Source organism: Phyllostomus hastatus, unplaced genomic scaffold (assembly GCF_019186645.2).
Source record: "Phyllostomus hastatus isolate PE091 unplaced genomic scaffold, TTU_PhHast_1.1 phas_scaffold_21, whole genome shotgun sequence".
Lineage (NCBI taxonomy): Eukaryota > Metazoa > Chordata > Mammalia > Chiroptera > Phyllostomidae > Phyllostomus > Phyllostomus hastatus.
The window spans coordinates 36279757-36297728 of NW_025334017.1; the positions used below are offsets into that span (position 1 = coordinate 36279757).

Here is a 17972-nt window from a genome sequence, read left to right on the forward strand (position 1 = left end):
TGTAGGGTTTCTCCCCGACCTCACTCCCACTTTGGATGAAACAACTGAATAATTGTGATCTCTCTCCAGCCACACAAAAACCAGTGCACAGTTGCACAATCCCGTGGGCATTCAGTCTGTCCGGAGGTTGTCAGACATGTGCTAGGACTGGCTCAGGGAGAGGAATTAGAAGCAAGATTATTTGGTTGGTTTGGCTCCTTATCAGGGGGAAGGCTGGATGGCGTTCAGCCTAGGTATTTATCCCAACTGATCACACCCTGAAATGTGCCGAGTCCTGCCTCCCTTGTCCTGTTAACTCTTTCCAGACCTACTGTGGTTTGTAGCACTTTTCTCCACTGCCCTGTTGCTCGGAGACATCACTTACCTGTGACTTAAGAAGGTTTTATTCTTCCTTTCCATTCAGGATAATGTCCGCCATATCCCTCCTTTAAGAAGTTAAGCTGCTGTGTTTTTTGTAGATTGAGTTTAGAGAAGCTACATGAGCTCATGAATGATTTCTTGTCTATGAGCTGGGGAAATGAGAGAATTGTAATCAAATCTTTGAAAATAGATCCGATAAAGCAGGAGAAATGCATCTTATCCTCACGTGGATTCTCATTACCACCTATGGGTGGCATCTAAGTCTCCTGAGCCCAAGTAGGAGGTAATGTGTACCTAAGGAAGGTCTATTTGGAGGTCATCACATGTTCTGTTTGTCTGCATGTATTTGCCTTTGAACATAGAAGGAAAATAATTTTCCCAGGCTGTGCACTTCCTGCGGTTACTTGTAATATGTTTATTTGTGGAACATTGTGTACCGTAGATGCTAATTCAAAGTCCATTATAACTGAATGTGTGACAGAGTTCTACCTGACTTCTCGATCATTTTGCACATCCTTAGTAATAGGACATCGGCGCTGCTGGAACCGCAGCAGCTGCTGGGACCACGTAGGGAGAAATGACGTCTCTCCTAACAGCCTGACTCTAAAAATACTACCTTGAAAACAGGCGTGATAAAATTCCCTTTGCCTCATTCAAGGAAACAACTGGAAATAAATGTCTCAGTCTACATATTGTTGAGGATTTTCAGTGACACAAAAAGCAACCCCACCTTAAATTGTGAAAATTGATCACAATTTAAGGCAACCCAACCTCAAACTGAGAAAATTGTGGCATTCTTTTGAGTTAATCAAGCTGTTACAATAATCATAACCTGCATGTCTTTTCCCATCCAAACCACTGTAAACCTGCTTTCCCCACCCCTGTATCTGAGGGGACCTAGACTTCCTCACACTTACATAGGTAGATACTGCACTTGATTAATTTGTATTTATGGAGGGCTGCAGCATCCTGTGGGGTTCAAATTCCAGATGCGGCATTTAGTTGTGTGACCCTACACAAATAACCACTCTAAGATGCAGGGGTTTTTTTACAGGAATTGTATTGCAGATCCCAAGGATACAGGAGGGCACCTTGATTGGCATTCCCATCCCTATTGCCCACCACAGGAGAAAGGTGGTACCCAAAAAAGATACCAGGTTGCTTTCAACAGAATGGCAACTGTATGGCCCAAACCCCACAGATGTCACCCATGGCTACTAGGAGGATTTTCAGTAAAGTGCGTAAAGTACCTCCTGGTTTGATGCCTGGAAAACAATGAGTTTTTTATAAACAACAACATGTACTGGGGGATTGTCTTCTGCTTTGAAAAGGATCCAACCTATAACAACACTCTTCTTCCTGAATTAGATTATAAGCTTCATGAAGGCAAGGACTGAACTATTTAAATTTTTATTTTATTTAAGTTCTCCACACACTAGCTGGTATAAAATGCTATAGTTTTCCCCCCCAGCACCCTAGGTATCCTCCCATAATCTCAGTACTCCAGGAGGAGTGCTCAGGTGGTGTGGCACAGGGAAGGGGATAGAACAGGAGTGGTGCTTTCGCTCCAACCCCACCCCTGTTCTCTGCTGCTCTGGAGAGCCTGTGGGCCTGCACGGGTGGGACCGTTTGTATGCCTAGGTAGCCTTGAATCAGCTTTATTTTATAAAAGAGTAAGTTGGTCACAAAATTGGGTATTTGAAAAATGAGTGTGTGTTCACACACATACACAAATGAAAACAAATGACTTTAAAAAAAAAATTCAGTTCAAGTTGCCACTTGAACTGAATGGGAAGTGATAAGAAATGAGAAAAATGTGCCCATCTAGAAGGGAGTAACCCTTTCTCGGCCGTTGCCAAGTGCCCATCCAGATGTGGTATCATTAGATCTTCAGACTGTTCCAAAAAGGCCAGAATCTGTACTTTTTGTGTGCGTGTGGCCTTAAATGACACAGTAGACCAAATGCACATAATTGACATTTAGAAAGCCTTTCAACCCAGATCATCAGATTTTTGTATTCTTCTCCAGTGTGCATGGGACATTCCCAAGGGTAGAGCACATGATGGGTCAGAAAACTAGCCTCAGCCAGGTCAGGAAGACTGAAATCACACCAAGCATATTCTCTGACCACAATGCAAAATGACGTTCCATTAGCACCCAGTTAACTGCTGGAGTCAATGGCTATAATTTTCTCTGTTTTCATGCAAAATAATTAGCAGTGACTATAAAATCTATAGCAAACTTCAGAGTGAGGTTAACTAAAAATATTACTTCGCATATGTTTAAACTGATGGGGGGGGACCGTTTGTCAACACAGGTGGTTCCTTTATACAGGGGACACGTAACCTCACATGTATTAAATAATTCTTTGCTATTAGTCCTAATAGGTTGATAATAGCTTTTCGTTTTTCAATCATTCAGCATCAAAACTGGGAACCCCCTTAGAACACACCCTAGACACATCTCCTACCTTCATGGGTACGGTACAATGATTATAATCAGGTCCAGTTGAAGATCGGATGGGGACTAGTAAACTAAAAATGATGGACAAATCGTGTAATATGTAAAGAAACAAAATAAAGTTTTTTCACTGTAATAACAACTGAAAAAAAAATTGGGATTTTTAATGTTACAGTTTCCTAACTTCCAAATATTGATCTGTCAAACAAGCACTGTATGGGAGGGAAGGATACAGTTCCGTTGAGACTCAGTGCTGAAGGTGATGTTCAAAGACACAGGCACACCTCATCCCTGAGCGCTGGTGCGGGGTGAGGTGGGGCGTGCGCTCACCCTGCAACTTCTGCCCTCCCATTTGGCAACCCCAAATGATGGTTTTCAAGAGTTTGAGCATTTTCACAACATTTGAGTTAATGTTAAATAACTAATAATTGGGAGCAGGTGTGCACATGAATTACTCAGGCATTATACCTAAAGAAATATTACCATAACAGCAGAACAACAGACATGGGGGACATCATTAAGTTGACCAATCTCAACCAGACCTTCCCCATTCCCTCCCCTGTCCCCACCTTCTTTCCCTTTTCCCATTTGTCTTCCTCTCTTTCCTCCTTTTTATTCTCTTATTTTCCCAGTTAAGTGAAGGGATAATTTCTTTTATAAGGACCCCTGTGATTACACTGGGCCCACCTCAATAACCCAGGGTGATTTCTCTGTTAAAATCAGCTGCTTAGCAACCCAATTCCATCTGCAACCTGAATTCCCCATTGCTGTATAGAAACTAATGTATTTATAGGTTCTGGGGATTAGGACATGGCCATCATTGAGGGTTGGGGTATTATTCAGCCTCCAACAAAGTACCTACTATGTGCCAGGCACTGTATGGACTTATAGTCTCTTTGATTCTGCTTTGCTCTTGTCACTGACAGCTGGAGATCTGTGTTTTCTCCATTTTTCTATTTGAGTGAACATAACCAAGTCGCTCATATTGAATATCCACATCTTCAGACACACAGCAGATACAGCACCTGTTCATGCGTGTCAGCTGAATGAAATGCGCCCAGCACCTGCTGCCTCCATGAACTTCACGAGAAGTGCTTTCATTTGGGGCAGTGGCTGTGGGTCAGTATCAAGCTCCCCGTGACACATCCAGAGGGGCCTCTCATTGTTTCTCAACTCGGACACCTTGGCAAGTCAAAGGAGGCACTACTAACAGTGATGCAGGAGCAACAGGAATGAAAGAGGACTCGTCCTGGGAACACCAGGCCATGGGGTCCCCCTATATGTTGGGTCCAAATGAATAATAGCAGCCGTAAATATTGTGACTGTGTATTGAGTACCCCATAGGTTCAGAGCACTGTAGTAGAAGCTTCACATACTTTACCCCATTTAGTTCTTCAAACAATCTTATAGGTGGTATTATTGTCATTACTTTTAATCATCCCCAGTTTAGACTTGAGGAAAAGAAAGCTCAGAAATGCAAATACCTAGCTGAAGCTAGTAAGTTGCCGAGTTAGGATTTAAACCCAGTTTTGTTAAAACTCTGCAACAAATGCTTTCTCCATTATATTGCCTTCCAGGAAAAGAGTAGTTTCTTGGAAATGATTGAACTGCTGTTGCCAGCTGGGGTGGCTGGGTATTTTAAGGATGGTGTGACTTGTGAGAACCGCTAAGTGCTTCTGTGAGAGGACTGTGAACAGCCAGGAGCCATAACAGATGCTTTTCCTTCGTCTTGCCTTCAGGTCTGCCAGTTCGTGGTCTCTGTCAACGGGCTCAACGTGCTGCACGTAGACTACCGGACCGTGAGCAACCTGATTCTGACGGGCCCGCGGACCATCGTCATGGAGGTCATGGAGGAGTTGGAGTGCTGAGCGGGGGGCGGGCCCCTCTGGTGGCCTGCAGACGAGCCATGCCAAAACAACACAGAGCAATGCAAGGACGAGACTTCCGTGCCCACGGGTGGCTTTGGACACACAGATCTTTTCTCCGTGTACACACATCCTCATTCGAGTTCCATACACTGTTTGAATGTGGAAGGAATGGGTAATGCACCTTAAAAACAACAGCTCGTGTCAGTGTAGAACATATTTGAGGCGCAGAATTTTCTGATTAGGTAGAATCGCTCTTCATAGTTCTCATCCATTGTTTTTATCTTAGTTTTGCAGAAAGTGGTTGAAATGCTTCTCTAGGCAAAACAGCTACATGCTAAAATCCCCTTTGTAGGGGGTCAATAGCATAGTTTTTACAGACTCTAAAGTGTAGCCTCACCAAAATGAGCTTGGAAGTGCTTGTTAGAGAACCTAGATTCCACTGAGCTTCACATTAAAGCAACAAAGGAGTGATGTCTGCAAATTAGCATTTTGAAGGAGGTTCTAAAGCATTCGAGTGCTTAAAAGCCATCAAAAAGTGGCTTTTTCTTAATTCCTGCCTTTAGTATCAACTTTTAACTTGACATATGTTTTCAGCATACGTTGACAAACAAAAGCGATGAGATGGTATGGGTGGGTAGATAAGGAGATGCCGCTTAAAACTGTTTTCTGTTTTCTCTGTCTGAGCCTAAAGCATTTTGTTCTGTCCGCTACCGCAGCCTTCTAGAGTTAATGCTGAGTGTGTTGAGTGTCAAAACAGAGAGGTTTGTATATACACATATGATCCGGAATCAAGCCTCTGGCAAGATTTCACTCTGAGGTTGTCCCTTTTTAAGTGAAGTATCCTAGAACTTGGCCCATATGTGATGAAAACTTGAAACTAAATTGCCTACTTGGCCTGCATTTCTACTAGCTTTCGAGTATAGCATATTCTAAGGACATGACATGCTGCTCATTTGGCGAGGTTACTATGTTTTGCCATGTATAATATGACTTTTAGCTCAGTTTTTTGAGGGAAGAATAAAGATGAGCTTATACATGGGCATAATGATTGCAGAGCACGGGCCTAACAATCCCGTGTATAATGCGCACAGAACCGTGGGGGCGCGTTTTACATGGGGGCACATTTTGCACCACCAAGTGCGGTATTTTTCACCAAAAGCAAGTCCTGTGTGTTGTGACTTTTCAGCTCACTTGCATATATATGCATGTTTCCTTCTTTCTCATTATTATTATTTTGACCTAGGAAAGAATGCATCTTGGGGCTTGGTGTATAGAGGAAATTCCTCAAAGTGCCAAATGAGGGAGTCAGGGAATACTGAATTCTTTTTCATTTCATATAGTGAGCTCTGAATGATGAAGTTACTTTCTTATTATGTGTTAGCAAAATAAAACATGAATGATGTACCTCAGCCATTTCTTCGTGAGAGGCTATCATGATGTATTGGTACTGGTGGAACCCACACACCATGCGGAGGGCGGTGCTGCTGTGTTTGTGCAGTCCAACTTTTCTGACCTGTAGCTGTAGTCAGAGAGTGGGATTTTGAAGTCAGATACAATGGCCAATGTTAATATTGTCGATGTGCATTTGAGAAACATCATCATCTCCATCCATATTATTGTATGTGCGTTTATACTGTATGCCAGTCTCTGTGCTACAGATCTTAACAAATATGATGTCTCTTAGTTCTCATCACAACCCTGCAAGGTAGGTATCATCATCCTCACTTTTCGGATGTGGAAGCTAAGTCCGAGCAAGTTTAAAGTGGTCTCTAAGATCACCCAGCTGCAGAAAGTGTGAAGTGATAGGAGCCTGGATACCGACATGGACTTCCGTCCTGTTCAAGCCCGTGTCACCCCCACCCCTAGCCTTTCCCCCTTTGGGGACCTTCTGTTGAAGGTTTAGTCTGTACCACGTGCTGTGCTAAAAACTATTCATTACTTATTCTTATTGACTGGTGAGGTCAAGATCATTACCCTCATTTTACAGCTGAGGAAATCGACTCGTGAAGAGGTTAGTTAGTCTTATGCCCAAGGCCCACACAACCAATAAGCAGGAGGCCTTACCATTCCACTTGAAAATATTTTTATAATGTCTTTCAGAGATGAGTCTTAAATGGTTTCTGTGCCCCGGTGTCCAAAGGCCTTTCGAGAAATGGCATCTTCCTGTGTAGCTACTTGTACACTTTACTCACGCCCTGAAGCCCGTCATTGTGGACCCTGGCATAATATCACCTCCCTTTAGCCAACCTAAGCCCCAGAGAAGTGAGTTTCTGGCTTTATTTACCCCCCACAGCCACCTGCCTGTGAAATCTATTTGATTGGGAGCGTCCTTGATGTCTTTGGTCCTGTGAATCAGAAGGTTAAGGGAGGGAGGGAGGGACGGTTTCCTACATCGGCTCTCATCGCTCTTGGTTTAAAGGCCAAATGCTAGACAATTCTATGTAAGGCCAAGAGAGCTTCACTTTTGCTCCCCCTGCAGCCCACCTGTGACCTCCTCACACTGTAATAGGAAGGAATGCTCCCCCTCCTCCAGGGGGCCTATCTAGCACCCTCCAGCCTTTGCACATGCGGTGTCTCTTCCCTGGCATACCCTTCCTTCTCTGTCTTTGCCTGGAAAAGCCTCTCTCATTAACTCACAAATCTCGCTGCGTCCAGAGCCTGGGCCAAACCCCAGTCTCCTGCTCCCCAGCCTACGTCCTTTCCAGTCCAGTGTCCTCCAGCGGAGAGAAATTTTGGTGCACACGGGCCTTTGGCTTTGGGGCACTTACAAATGCAGATGGCCCCAGGTACCTGTGCAGGAGGAGGGTGTATACATTTTAATGGACTCAGGTTGTTAAATCATATCATTAAAAAATAAGTGTTTTGTGTGGTATGTTGACAGTAGAACTGCTTTAACATTTAGAAACTCCATTCCTAAACATAACACCAAGAATTATTCTAAATTAACAGTGAGCAGTATTTCTAAGAACTTCTGTTTCAATATGGGCGGGCATCTGTGTGCAGCAGTATGTTGTGCGTGAGGTTTCGCACACTGAGAATCCCTTGAAATGGCTTCTTTGCTCCCAGAGAACTTTTGGTTTTTCGGGTGTCGGTGTCATGCGTTTTTGTGCTTTTGTGATGGAGATGGAAGTAGTGTTTTTGTTTCTTCACTGGCGTGGTATGCGCCATCAGTGCAAATCCGAAAGCCATGTTTGTTAATGCTGTTATATGTGAAGAGGAAAATGCGGTTGCCTTTTGGATTGATCCTATCATGTGATGTTTTATTTTTCATCTCTATTAAATAATTATATAAATTGACCGGGGAGCTAGTTGGCAAGTGATGGGGAGCATGAAAAAGATACCCATATCTGAGCAGATTAGATGTGATCAACTTCACGCCAGCTCAAAGGTGAATGTGTCGGAGTGGTAGCAATGAATAATTCAAAAATCGTAGCTTTCAGTTCAAAGTGGAGTCTCATGTTTTCAGATACTCAAGCCCTACTTAGGGGGCCGACAGTAACTATTCTCCCCTGTCGAGTATTAATCCCATTTTATTTTGTTCATAAATGATCAGTTTTGCTAATTAGTTGGAGTCTACTCTATCACTGACTATGGATTTACTCACTGAAGGCAGAACTTCACGTGGAATATCAGTTCAGTACCAAAAGGACCAATGTGCAGTGTGCCAAGATGAAGGTCATCGTCAAAGTTAGCATCCGCTGTTGTCAGATGCATTAATATATATATATACTTAATATATGTTTATTTTTAAATTAGATGGAAATTTATGTTCTCCCTTTATTAAAAATTGTAGCATACTACTTAAAATTATAAGGTAAAAATAGATAGTATAGCATGAAATAAATGCTAAATTTTTAAAGCAGTGACCTTAGGGTTTCGGTTTTCCTGTCTTTCAGAACAAATTTGCTATTTTTTATTCTAAGAAAGGGTTGCGTTCTAAAGCTGATCTACTACTAACCTATCAGATGAGAACACAGGGGACTCAGCTCCAATCCTCTAATGTAGCCAAAAGTGCCATTTGTAAAACTACTTAATGATGGATGTTTTCTGAAGCTCTTTTGCCAGGGGGGTGGGGGGGAGTGCATTAAAAAGCTTTTTCTGTACTGTATTTGAGTTGGAATCATTTTGTCCCTACACAGCCTAGAATGGACGAGTGTTGTGAAATAGTCCATACGGAGATTGCTGGATGGTGTTTTACTGCTCTGGGGGCATGTCAGTATTTTTACTTCCAACTAATTAGGAAATCAGTATACAATCCAGTGTGTAGAGCGCCAGGGAGAGTCTGGGGGTGAGTGGTTGTTTGGACTACACTCAACATTAACCAAAAGAACTTGACTTTGTTTCACATCTATTCATGTATTTATTTATTCAAGAAACCTCACTGAGGATTTGCGTTTTGCTGGACACTGCACGCAGGCCTTGGGAATAATACAAAGCTAAGGAGATGTAACCCTGGATCCAGCTTATTCTCCAAGCATGGCCTTTGGCCCTGGCTGGTGTGGTTCAGTTGGTTGGAGAGTCATCCCCCATACACCAATAGGTTGCAGGTTTGATCCTGGTCAGGGAACCTATAATTCTCTCCACACAGAGGGAGGAATATGAAATAATGGTATTGACGCAGGTGGTTTAATGCCAGAAATTCCCCAAGAACCAGAACACTGACAACAACTGACATTTAGTTGTATTCCCCTTTCCAGTCTTCCCCCACTTACCCCAACCCAAGGTAGCCACATTGGTGAATGTTGAGTTGACCATTTTCTCATTCTTTTTGCTCTTGATATTTGTTTACATTTAAAAAAAATAAACATTTTAAAAATAGCATCAAATTTTAAGTAGTTTTCTGGGACTGGCTTGTTTTAATTCAGGATCATTTTACTAAGATTCTTCTAGATTTTTAGTACGGTTGTAATTAATTCATTTTTCAAGGGTTCGAAAATTTCTACAGTACACATTATTTGTCTGTTGTCTTGTCACTAGACATGTGGGTTAGTTCCATTGCCAAGGTCACAACTAACCAGTTTTCAAAGTGCTTGAACCAAGGTACCCTCCCATCTGAAATATAAAAGTGATGTGTTGATCAATATCTTAGCCAGTGCATGATGTTGTGAGACTTCTTAATTTTTGTCCAATAAATGTCTACTTGGTCAATGACACTGGAGTCCTAATTTGCTGCAAAGCTCACAAAACTTGAAGCACAGCAAAATGTAAGAAATGGTTTGTAATCCTGACTTACTACTGCATCGGTATCTTCGTGATGCCCAGGATGTCTTCCATCCTTGTTCTGCAACAACTTTGTGATTCCAACGAGGAAAGGATTCTTGGAAGTCAGTAAAACGTATCCAAGAACATCCAGAAGTAATTTATTGAGCACCTACTATGGGCCTGTCACTAAGTCTTTGGCAAATAGCAGTAAGTAAGACGTGACCTTATGAAGTTGGCATATTCTTGGGGGGAAACAGACAATAAATAAGTTATATAAATAAAACAGTGCACTTTATTTAGGGGTGAGTGCTGAAAAGTAAAATGAAACCAGATGGCGTGATAGAAAACGGAGTTGCTACATTACTCAATTCCTGTGAGGCACCATTCACATTGCATTATACATGAACAGCACCCCCTGGAGTTAGGCAGTGCAACAGCCCTGAGGGCATGGGGGTTGGGAAACCTGGGCAAACCTGTTAGGAGTTAATGCCTAACATGAGATTAAGCCAGCCTTCGACAAATCTGAAAGAAGAGGATTATGGAGAAAACAGCAACGCTAAAGGTACTGAGGCCGGAAAAACCATGGGGGTTAAGAGCATGGGCTCTGGAGACAGGGACCTGGGCTCAGATCACAGCTCTAGCGCTTAGGAGCACGCCCAGCTGTGACTCGGCCTCTCTAGACTGGTTTCCTTACCTGTAACATGAGGACAACAGTACCTACCCCATTGGCCTCCCTTGAGGATTAAACAAGATAGTGCATGGAAAATGCTTATCCTTGTGCCTAACCCATAATACATAATAATTGGATGTTTCTTTTGCTTTTATGCCCACTAAATAGAAGGAAAAAAAGCACTCGGGAAAGTTCTGACCTTACTCAAAACTCACACCAACTAATCCCCAGGACCAGACCATAGGCCCAGAAATGCTCAGTCTGATGCTTTTTTTTTTTTTTAGCACACCTTTCTGTGCCTTGCTTTTCTCATTTTTTTTATAAACCCAAACCTCACTAAATGATATGATAATATCTTCATATAGCTATATGAAGATTAATGAGTTAATATATTTAAAAGTCAGCACAGTGCCTGATACCTAGGAAGAGCTCCCAAAGTCACTATTGGTAGCCATTACTACTATTACCATGCCTTGTAGATCCCATCATCCGGTCGGACCACGCTGATCCATAAGATTGTCTGTACGTGTTGTCTCTCTGCATCCTCACCACCGACCACATACACTTCAGCTCTTTTCATTGGGAGAGGCTTGCATATATCTGAAGGAACCCAAAACACTAATTCAAAAAATATATATGCACACCCACATTCACTGCCGAGTTATTTGCAGCAGCCAAGGTATGGAAGCTACCCAAGTGTCCATCAAAAGAGAAGCAGGTAAAAAGGTGTGGAACATTTACACAACGAAATACTACTCAGCCATAAGAATGAAAAGAATGAAATCTTACCTTTTACCGCAGCACGGATAGACCTAGAAGAGTGATTTTCAGGCACACATAAACTAAAACTCGGTGGCACACTGAACAATGTGTTTTTTGCCAGTCAGACAAAACATGGGTATAATTTTGACTCATTCACATTGGATGCCATTGTTGTCTTGGCTGTTGTCTTTTTTTTTTTTTTTTTTGACAGTATAAGGGAAAAAAGGTCAGTGTCCCTGACTAAATTAAATAGTCAGGTATTGCATGTTTTAAAAAGGTCTGTGACACACAAGTGTGCCTCTTGTGGCACACCAGTGGAAAATCACTGATCCAGAGGATACTATGTTCAGTGAAATAAATCAGTGAAAAACACACACCATATGATTTCACATATATGTAGAATCTAAAGAAAAAATTAAACAAAATAGGAAGAGGTTCATAGTTACAGAGGACAGACTGTTGGCTACCAGAGGGGAGGGAGGTTGGGGGCTGGGTGAAAAAGGGGAAGGGATTAATAACTACAAATTGGTAGCTACAGAGTAGTCACAGAGATGTAAATTATAGAATATAGCAAAAATATTGTAATGATTATGTATGAGTCCAGGTGGGTACTTAAAATATCAGAGGAACCACTTTGTAAACCACCAAGTTGTACACCTGAAACTAATACAGAACAATATGGAATGTAAACTGTAATCGAAAAAAACCATCATAGACTAGATAATAGTAGGGTTAGAAAATATGTATATGATCTACTCTGTTTTCAATTAAGTACATTAGAAGAAATCACTTTTGCTGTATGCCTCAGATACTGAGGAGCAAGGAGATCCCCAGGTTGGTTGAAAACATACCTTTGGATTTGTGGCTGTAGGTTGAGGGAGAGCCAAAAATAAGTTTGCATTGGATCCTTATTTTATTCAGCCACCTTACCTTTTAAAACTGAAAATTATATGTAAATGACTTACCAAACATAATCTTTGAAACTCAAGATTTCACAGTAAATAATTCCACCAGACTGCAACATATTTACCTATCTACTTCAAGATCATGCTTGCCAGCAATTTTAGAGCCTGTTCAGAAAGCAATCCAAGTAATCAATTGTGCTTTACATCCTGGGGCAAACCATAGTTCTCCGGCTAATTGGAGATATCATCTCCATTGTAAAGGAGTCCCTTCCCTGAGCACACTTTCATGGAGACAGCATTCCATTTCTGGGGAGCTTCCCAAGTCTAGAGGTTTGGGAGCGTTATGCTGGAGTTATGTAAGCAGAACCTCCACCCTGTGCTTCTGTTAGCACAGGCTCTCTGTAGGCAACGCAGAGGCACAGGCTGCTGCTTGCCTGGTACGTCCGGTGAATGTTCTGGGCAACATACAGCAGCGCTCTGCAAAGACCTTGGCTGAGGTGTCTCCTGGTCTTACACCTGGGACTTGACAACTCTCTTCCTTTGCCTGTCATTCTGCCCACGTGACTCTCTCTCTCTCTCTGCCTCCTGGCACTCCAAATGTTATTCTGAATGCCCTCTGCACCCCGGGGTTTAAATATTAAACTCTCTTCTTCCTGGAGTCTGAAGTGCCTGGGTGCACTAAGATAATTCATTATGGAGACTTTATGAAGGTGGCTAGTGATGCTTCTACGAGTCCAATCTGCGTGGATGGGATGTGGGCTGATAGGACAGTGAGGAGGAGAGAGGGGGAGTGAGGAAGGCCCTTCGCTCTGTTGCGTCAGCTCTGAAAATGTGTAAGTGTGGCCAAAACTGTGCGACGAGCCCAGATTTGAAAAGAGCTGAATGTTTCTGCCACTGGGAAAGGAAAAGTGGAGGAGTGTGACGAGGACCATGTGACATGGGAATGTGAAGGTTAGCTAATGATTAAGCCGGGAGACTGCCAGGTCTGGTGTTTATCAGCAAAGCGGGAGGGAAACGAGTGCCGTGAGCGCTCAGGAAGGTTGGAATCCACAAACCTCAGACCGGCCCGTCTGTGAGACAAGAGAACCACTGTTTTCTCAGACTTCCCATGCGGCCGGGCTGACTGACCTCCGATGTGAAAAGCTGTCCCTAGGGCTTTCCTTGGCTGACGTGGAACGGGAGGTGGCGAGCTCACCATCTTACTCTTAACTTACACGTGGTCTCTGCTCACAGCTGATGGTCATCCTCTCCTTGATTGCTCTGTTACACGCTTAAGTCCACCTTCTCTGCTTTCCTGCTTCCTCAGAGAACTAGCTGGCCCGGACTCTACACCCTCCTGTTATTTCATAAACGGAAACAAAAGCACAAAATCAGGGCCTTTTTTTTTTTTTTTTGTCTGTAAGAGACCTTGTAAAACTGCTGGTTCATTCTGTCATTTTATGGATGGAGAAACAGTCTTATAAAAACTAATAATACTAATAATAATAATAATAGTCATTGCAATCTAAATACATGCCAGCTACTCTACCAAATGTTTTCTATGGGCGATCTCATTTAATCCTCACACAGTGCCATGAGGGAGGTTCTGGTATAATGACCATTTTATAGGCAAGGAACTCAGCTCTCTGGGGAGGTTAAGTCGGTGGCACCAGGTCACATACAGGCCAAGTGCTGGGGCCAGAGTTGGAACCCAGTTGCTCTGACTGCTAGTGGTATCTGCCTCCTGTGGCCACCCAGTTGGCCCAGGAGCACGAGATCACACATGCAGGTGGTGGCTGAGAACCACCTAGAACCAGAACCGGCTTCTTTGGACCACTCTGCTTTCTTGACATGCTATGGGAGACCACGCCTGGCCCCCTCCTGCACAGCAATGATCCAGGACTCATTCATCAACCCTGGCGACTGCCGTGACATCCCGCAGACACCAGGGATTCCCCCGCTTTCCTCTGTCTCAACATCTCTACCTATCACCTGGTTCATTCTTAGGCTTTCTCTTGCTCCTAAGCTGGGGGTGTAGTGCCTATTTCTGCAACTTCCTTCTGAGATACTCTTCTGGAAGCAAACACCCACACACTTTTGCTTCCATACGTGCATTTCGTTTCATTCACTCAATACATAATATTGTTGCTTCCTAGTGCTATATTAAGTGTTAATCATTACAGGTGGGCAACTGAAATGTAACTTGCAAGTCTGGGAGCCCTAGAGGATAAGAACTACATCAAGGAATCCTGTAGCTCCAGATTCTAATCAAGTAGCCAGCACACAGTTACCTCTCAATTAATGTATGTTATATAAATGTGTGTTCGTACCAATCTCTTCAGTTTTACAATGGACTTTCCTGAAATGGACATGAGCCTAGAATAGAAGCCTTGCAGATGACCCCTCTGTCCTGCCTCCCCTCTTACTTAGATGACCTGTGAAAGACACTCACCCTCCTGCAATGCCTGGAAGCAAACCTGTGTGCATCTTAAGTTACCCCGGGTGCTCCAGGCAGGCCAGGCTGACATCTGCCGGAGCACAGGAGACCTTCAATCTGGCCCCTTCCTCGGAACTGAGAGAGAAGAAGGTGGACTCACAGCAAGCATACAGGAGAGGCAAAGGGTGCTCCTTCTTTTAGACACAGACCCCCCCATTAAAGGAACCAAGGCAAATCCCCAGGACTCCAGGCTTCTAGAGGCGATAGTGGGTAGTAATCAAATGTGCCACCCATGTGCTAAGTGTTTCATATGTTTACATCACTAAGTGTTTGCTTTGTGCACATTATCTCAAGTAACCACTTTCAAATGCAAGTAACCATGTTCTAATGCATCTCACGATGTTCCGTCTACCCCACTTAACTTCTGACCCACATCCCTGACAACCGGCATCATGCAGAACAAGCAGGTTATAAAACCAGGGCTCTGCGATGAAGCTGGACTTTGCATTCGCTCAAGCACACAGGCGCGCGCACACAGGAAAGGAAGCTTCCATCTGCATAAAGGATGGGAGAGTACTGGGTGTCTTAATTGCTGACAAACCCCTCATTCTTGCATGTGCAGTGTCTTTCTTGCATGGATCAGGAGTCAAGAAGAATGTGTTGAGGTGTTCACTTAGAAATGTGAATGTGATGACGTTCTAGCTAAGTTGCTGACTATGGCAGAGTTTCTCTCTCTCTCCCCCCACCCCCCTTCTTTCTTTCTTTCTTTCTCTCAGGAGAGAAAGTGGCTATTAACAATCCAAGATTATTAGTGCCCAGAACAAGAAAAAATGGCCATGCCTATTTACGGTTGCTTACCACAATGCCAGCAATTGTTAGGGGGCTTTCTGACCTCAGCTCCCAGCTGTGTGCAGCAGGAGCTGCAAGAACGCACATCCCCCTCAGCCACGTTCAACCGCTGGCTGAAGTACCCTCTTCTCACTCCTTGGCAGTGGCTTCTCTGCACATCAGCTACATCGTGCATGCCTTTGGACGTTGTTAACCTCTTAATATGGAAAAAAAGCAAGTCCAGAAACAAAGCGTGCATTGGCGCCTGGCAGGACTGGTGTGCTCAGACCCCGGGAAGGTTCCGTGAGGGCTGAGACCATCCCTTGCAGGGGAACAGCGGCTGCCTGTCATTGGCGCCGGCTGGGGTCTCCCCACCCCTACCCCTGCCGCCCCAAAGGGAATTCTGCTGCAGACATAGAAATAGCACTCACGCCACATCTCCTTCAATACTCTCCTTTCTTGGTGAAACGGTTCTTGGCCGTTCATGTCCAGGCTCTAAACAAAGTTCAAGCAGAGGTGCCTTTTTAAAAAAATTCATGCTGACTGGGGGTTAAAGCGCAAGGCTATTTCCCTTTGATCCGCCTTGTCTTTTGCTTCCTTAACCACCAACGGACTTTCCCTCTTTCCTTCCCCATTTTGACTTCAAGCCCGTTATTCCTTCTTATCAGCTTCTAGCAGCCTCTTCCAGCGCTAACGGAAGGTTGACCTCTATCTCTGGAATGCTGGCTGGGATGAGGCAAGTGTAAACTTGAGTTTGGGTGCAAAGCCGTGTAACTGACGGAGCGCTAGCGAATCCACGTGGAGAAGAGGCTGTGTCTGCTGCGGAGATGATGGAGGATGGCCAGCAGGAACTGGAGTCCAGGATCCGCGCCTGGGCAGCAGAAGGAGGTGTTGATGCTGTAGGATCTGACGTGGGGGGTGGGGCCGAAAGCTACAATCTAGGCGAGGTGAAATGCATGAGAAGCAAAACTAAAGCTGGAAAGAGAGAGCTGGATCTTTTGTCATGAGTAACGTGGTTGTTCAGGGCATCCTCGTAGTCCATGTCAGCTAGGGGACATTTTGCGAATCACCCCCAGTTAAACTAAATCACAGAATTCCAGCAGACTTCTCTTTATGTCCTTATCGTTGTCTGCTTCATATTGACGCTACATACACAGTTGCTGTGTTTCAACGTTGCAGACCCTCGCTGACTCTGGCTGGTACACTCCACAGTCCCCAGCACGGAACTCCACAACAGAATGATTTATCTTCAAACACATGAATTCAGCACAGTGCCAGGATACTATTTTAATATCCTAACTTGAGTAGTTGCCCTGTAAAATGTGAAATGCACAGAAAATGGAAATGAATAATTATCAGCACCAGCCACTTCCACATTTACCTTGTTTAATCCTTGTAACACCTCATTAGGTTGGTATGAGAATTAAATTAAATGAGACAACCCATGTAAAGAGCTTATTATATGCTTGGCATACAAGTGCTTTGTATTATTATACATATTATAAAAAAACATACCTGTATTAAAATGTTAAAAATTCAAACAAAACAAAACATACCAGTAGGCAGTTTCCACTTCAGCATGCACCACTGGGGAAATGTGATTGTGTAGACTGACTAGATGCTTGCTCACCAATTTTGCTTCCTATTCCTGAGCACATAGGAGGTCTACATTTTCCAGTGCCCTGAAAAGGATTCTGCAATAGAGGAGCCACGTGACGGAAAGAGCCTGGATCCCTGAGCTGTCTGTGGAGGAAAGCATCCTGAGTCACACGAGGCTATCATGAGCAGAAAACCGACTTTTATGGTTTCAACTATTGAGACTTTGGGGCAAGGGTGTCTAATCTGTGGCCCACAGGCTGCATGCAGCCCAGGGTGGCTATGAATGCTGCCCAACACAAAATCCTAAATTTACCTAAAACATTATGAGATGTTTTTGTGATTACATGTCACGATGTGTTTAACATGTGGCCCAAGACAACTCTTCTTCTTCCAGAGTGGTGCAGAGATTCCAAAAGGTTGGACACCCCGCTTTGAGGTTTATTTGTTATTGCAGCATACCTAGCTGACCTTATCCTAATACAATGGTGTTGAAGAAAAGGAACACACCCATGTGCTTTATTAGTTATTTGAAGACAAATAACTACTTACCAAATAAGGCCAAAGTAAACTTACAGAGTTTTTGGAAAGCTAGAGGGCATCTTGCTGCTGGGAAATGAAGTCCCAGGTTTTGACATTGACAATGATGGCAGAGCTGGGACATGAATCAAGTGAGTCTGACAATAGGACCAGTACCTTCCTCCACTACATCCTTCATCCGCTTGAGATGAACCAGTGGAGGTGTCTCTGGCAAGAGTCCACGCTAATGTATGAGACCTCAGGGGCCATACTCGATTGAATGATGTGATAGCCAAGGGCTTTTGTACGGGAAGGATGGTGGGAAAGAGAAAACTAAAATGCAAAGCTAAAAAGGCCCTGCTGAGTTCAGAATGGTGAGATGTGCC

General features: G+C 43.7%; 1 protein-coding gene across 1 annotated transcript in view; it reads left to right on the forward strand.

Annotated features, from left to right (window-relative positions):
* The window catches only part of DEPTOR (DEP domain containing MTOR interacting protein), a 120142-nt gene extending 110303 nt beyond the window's left edge, over positions 1-9839 (forward strand). Inside the window, exon 9 of the mRNA XM_045861043.1 lies at positions 4560-9839. Coding sequence (XP_045716999.1) covers positions 4560-4688 — 129 coding nt within the window. The 3' untranslated portion in view covers positions 4689-9839. The remainder of the gene's footprint in view (positions 1-4559) is intronic.
* Positions 9840-17972: the final 8133 nt, after the last annotated feature.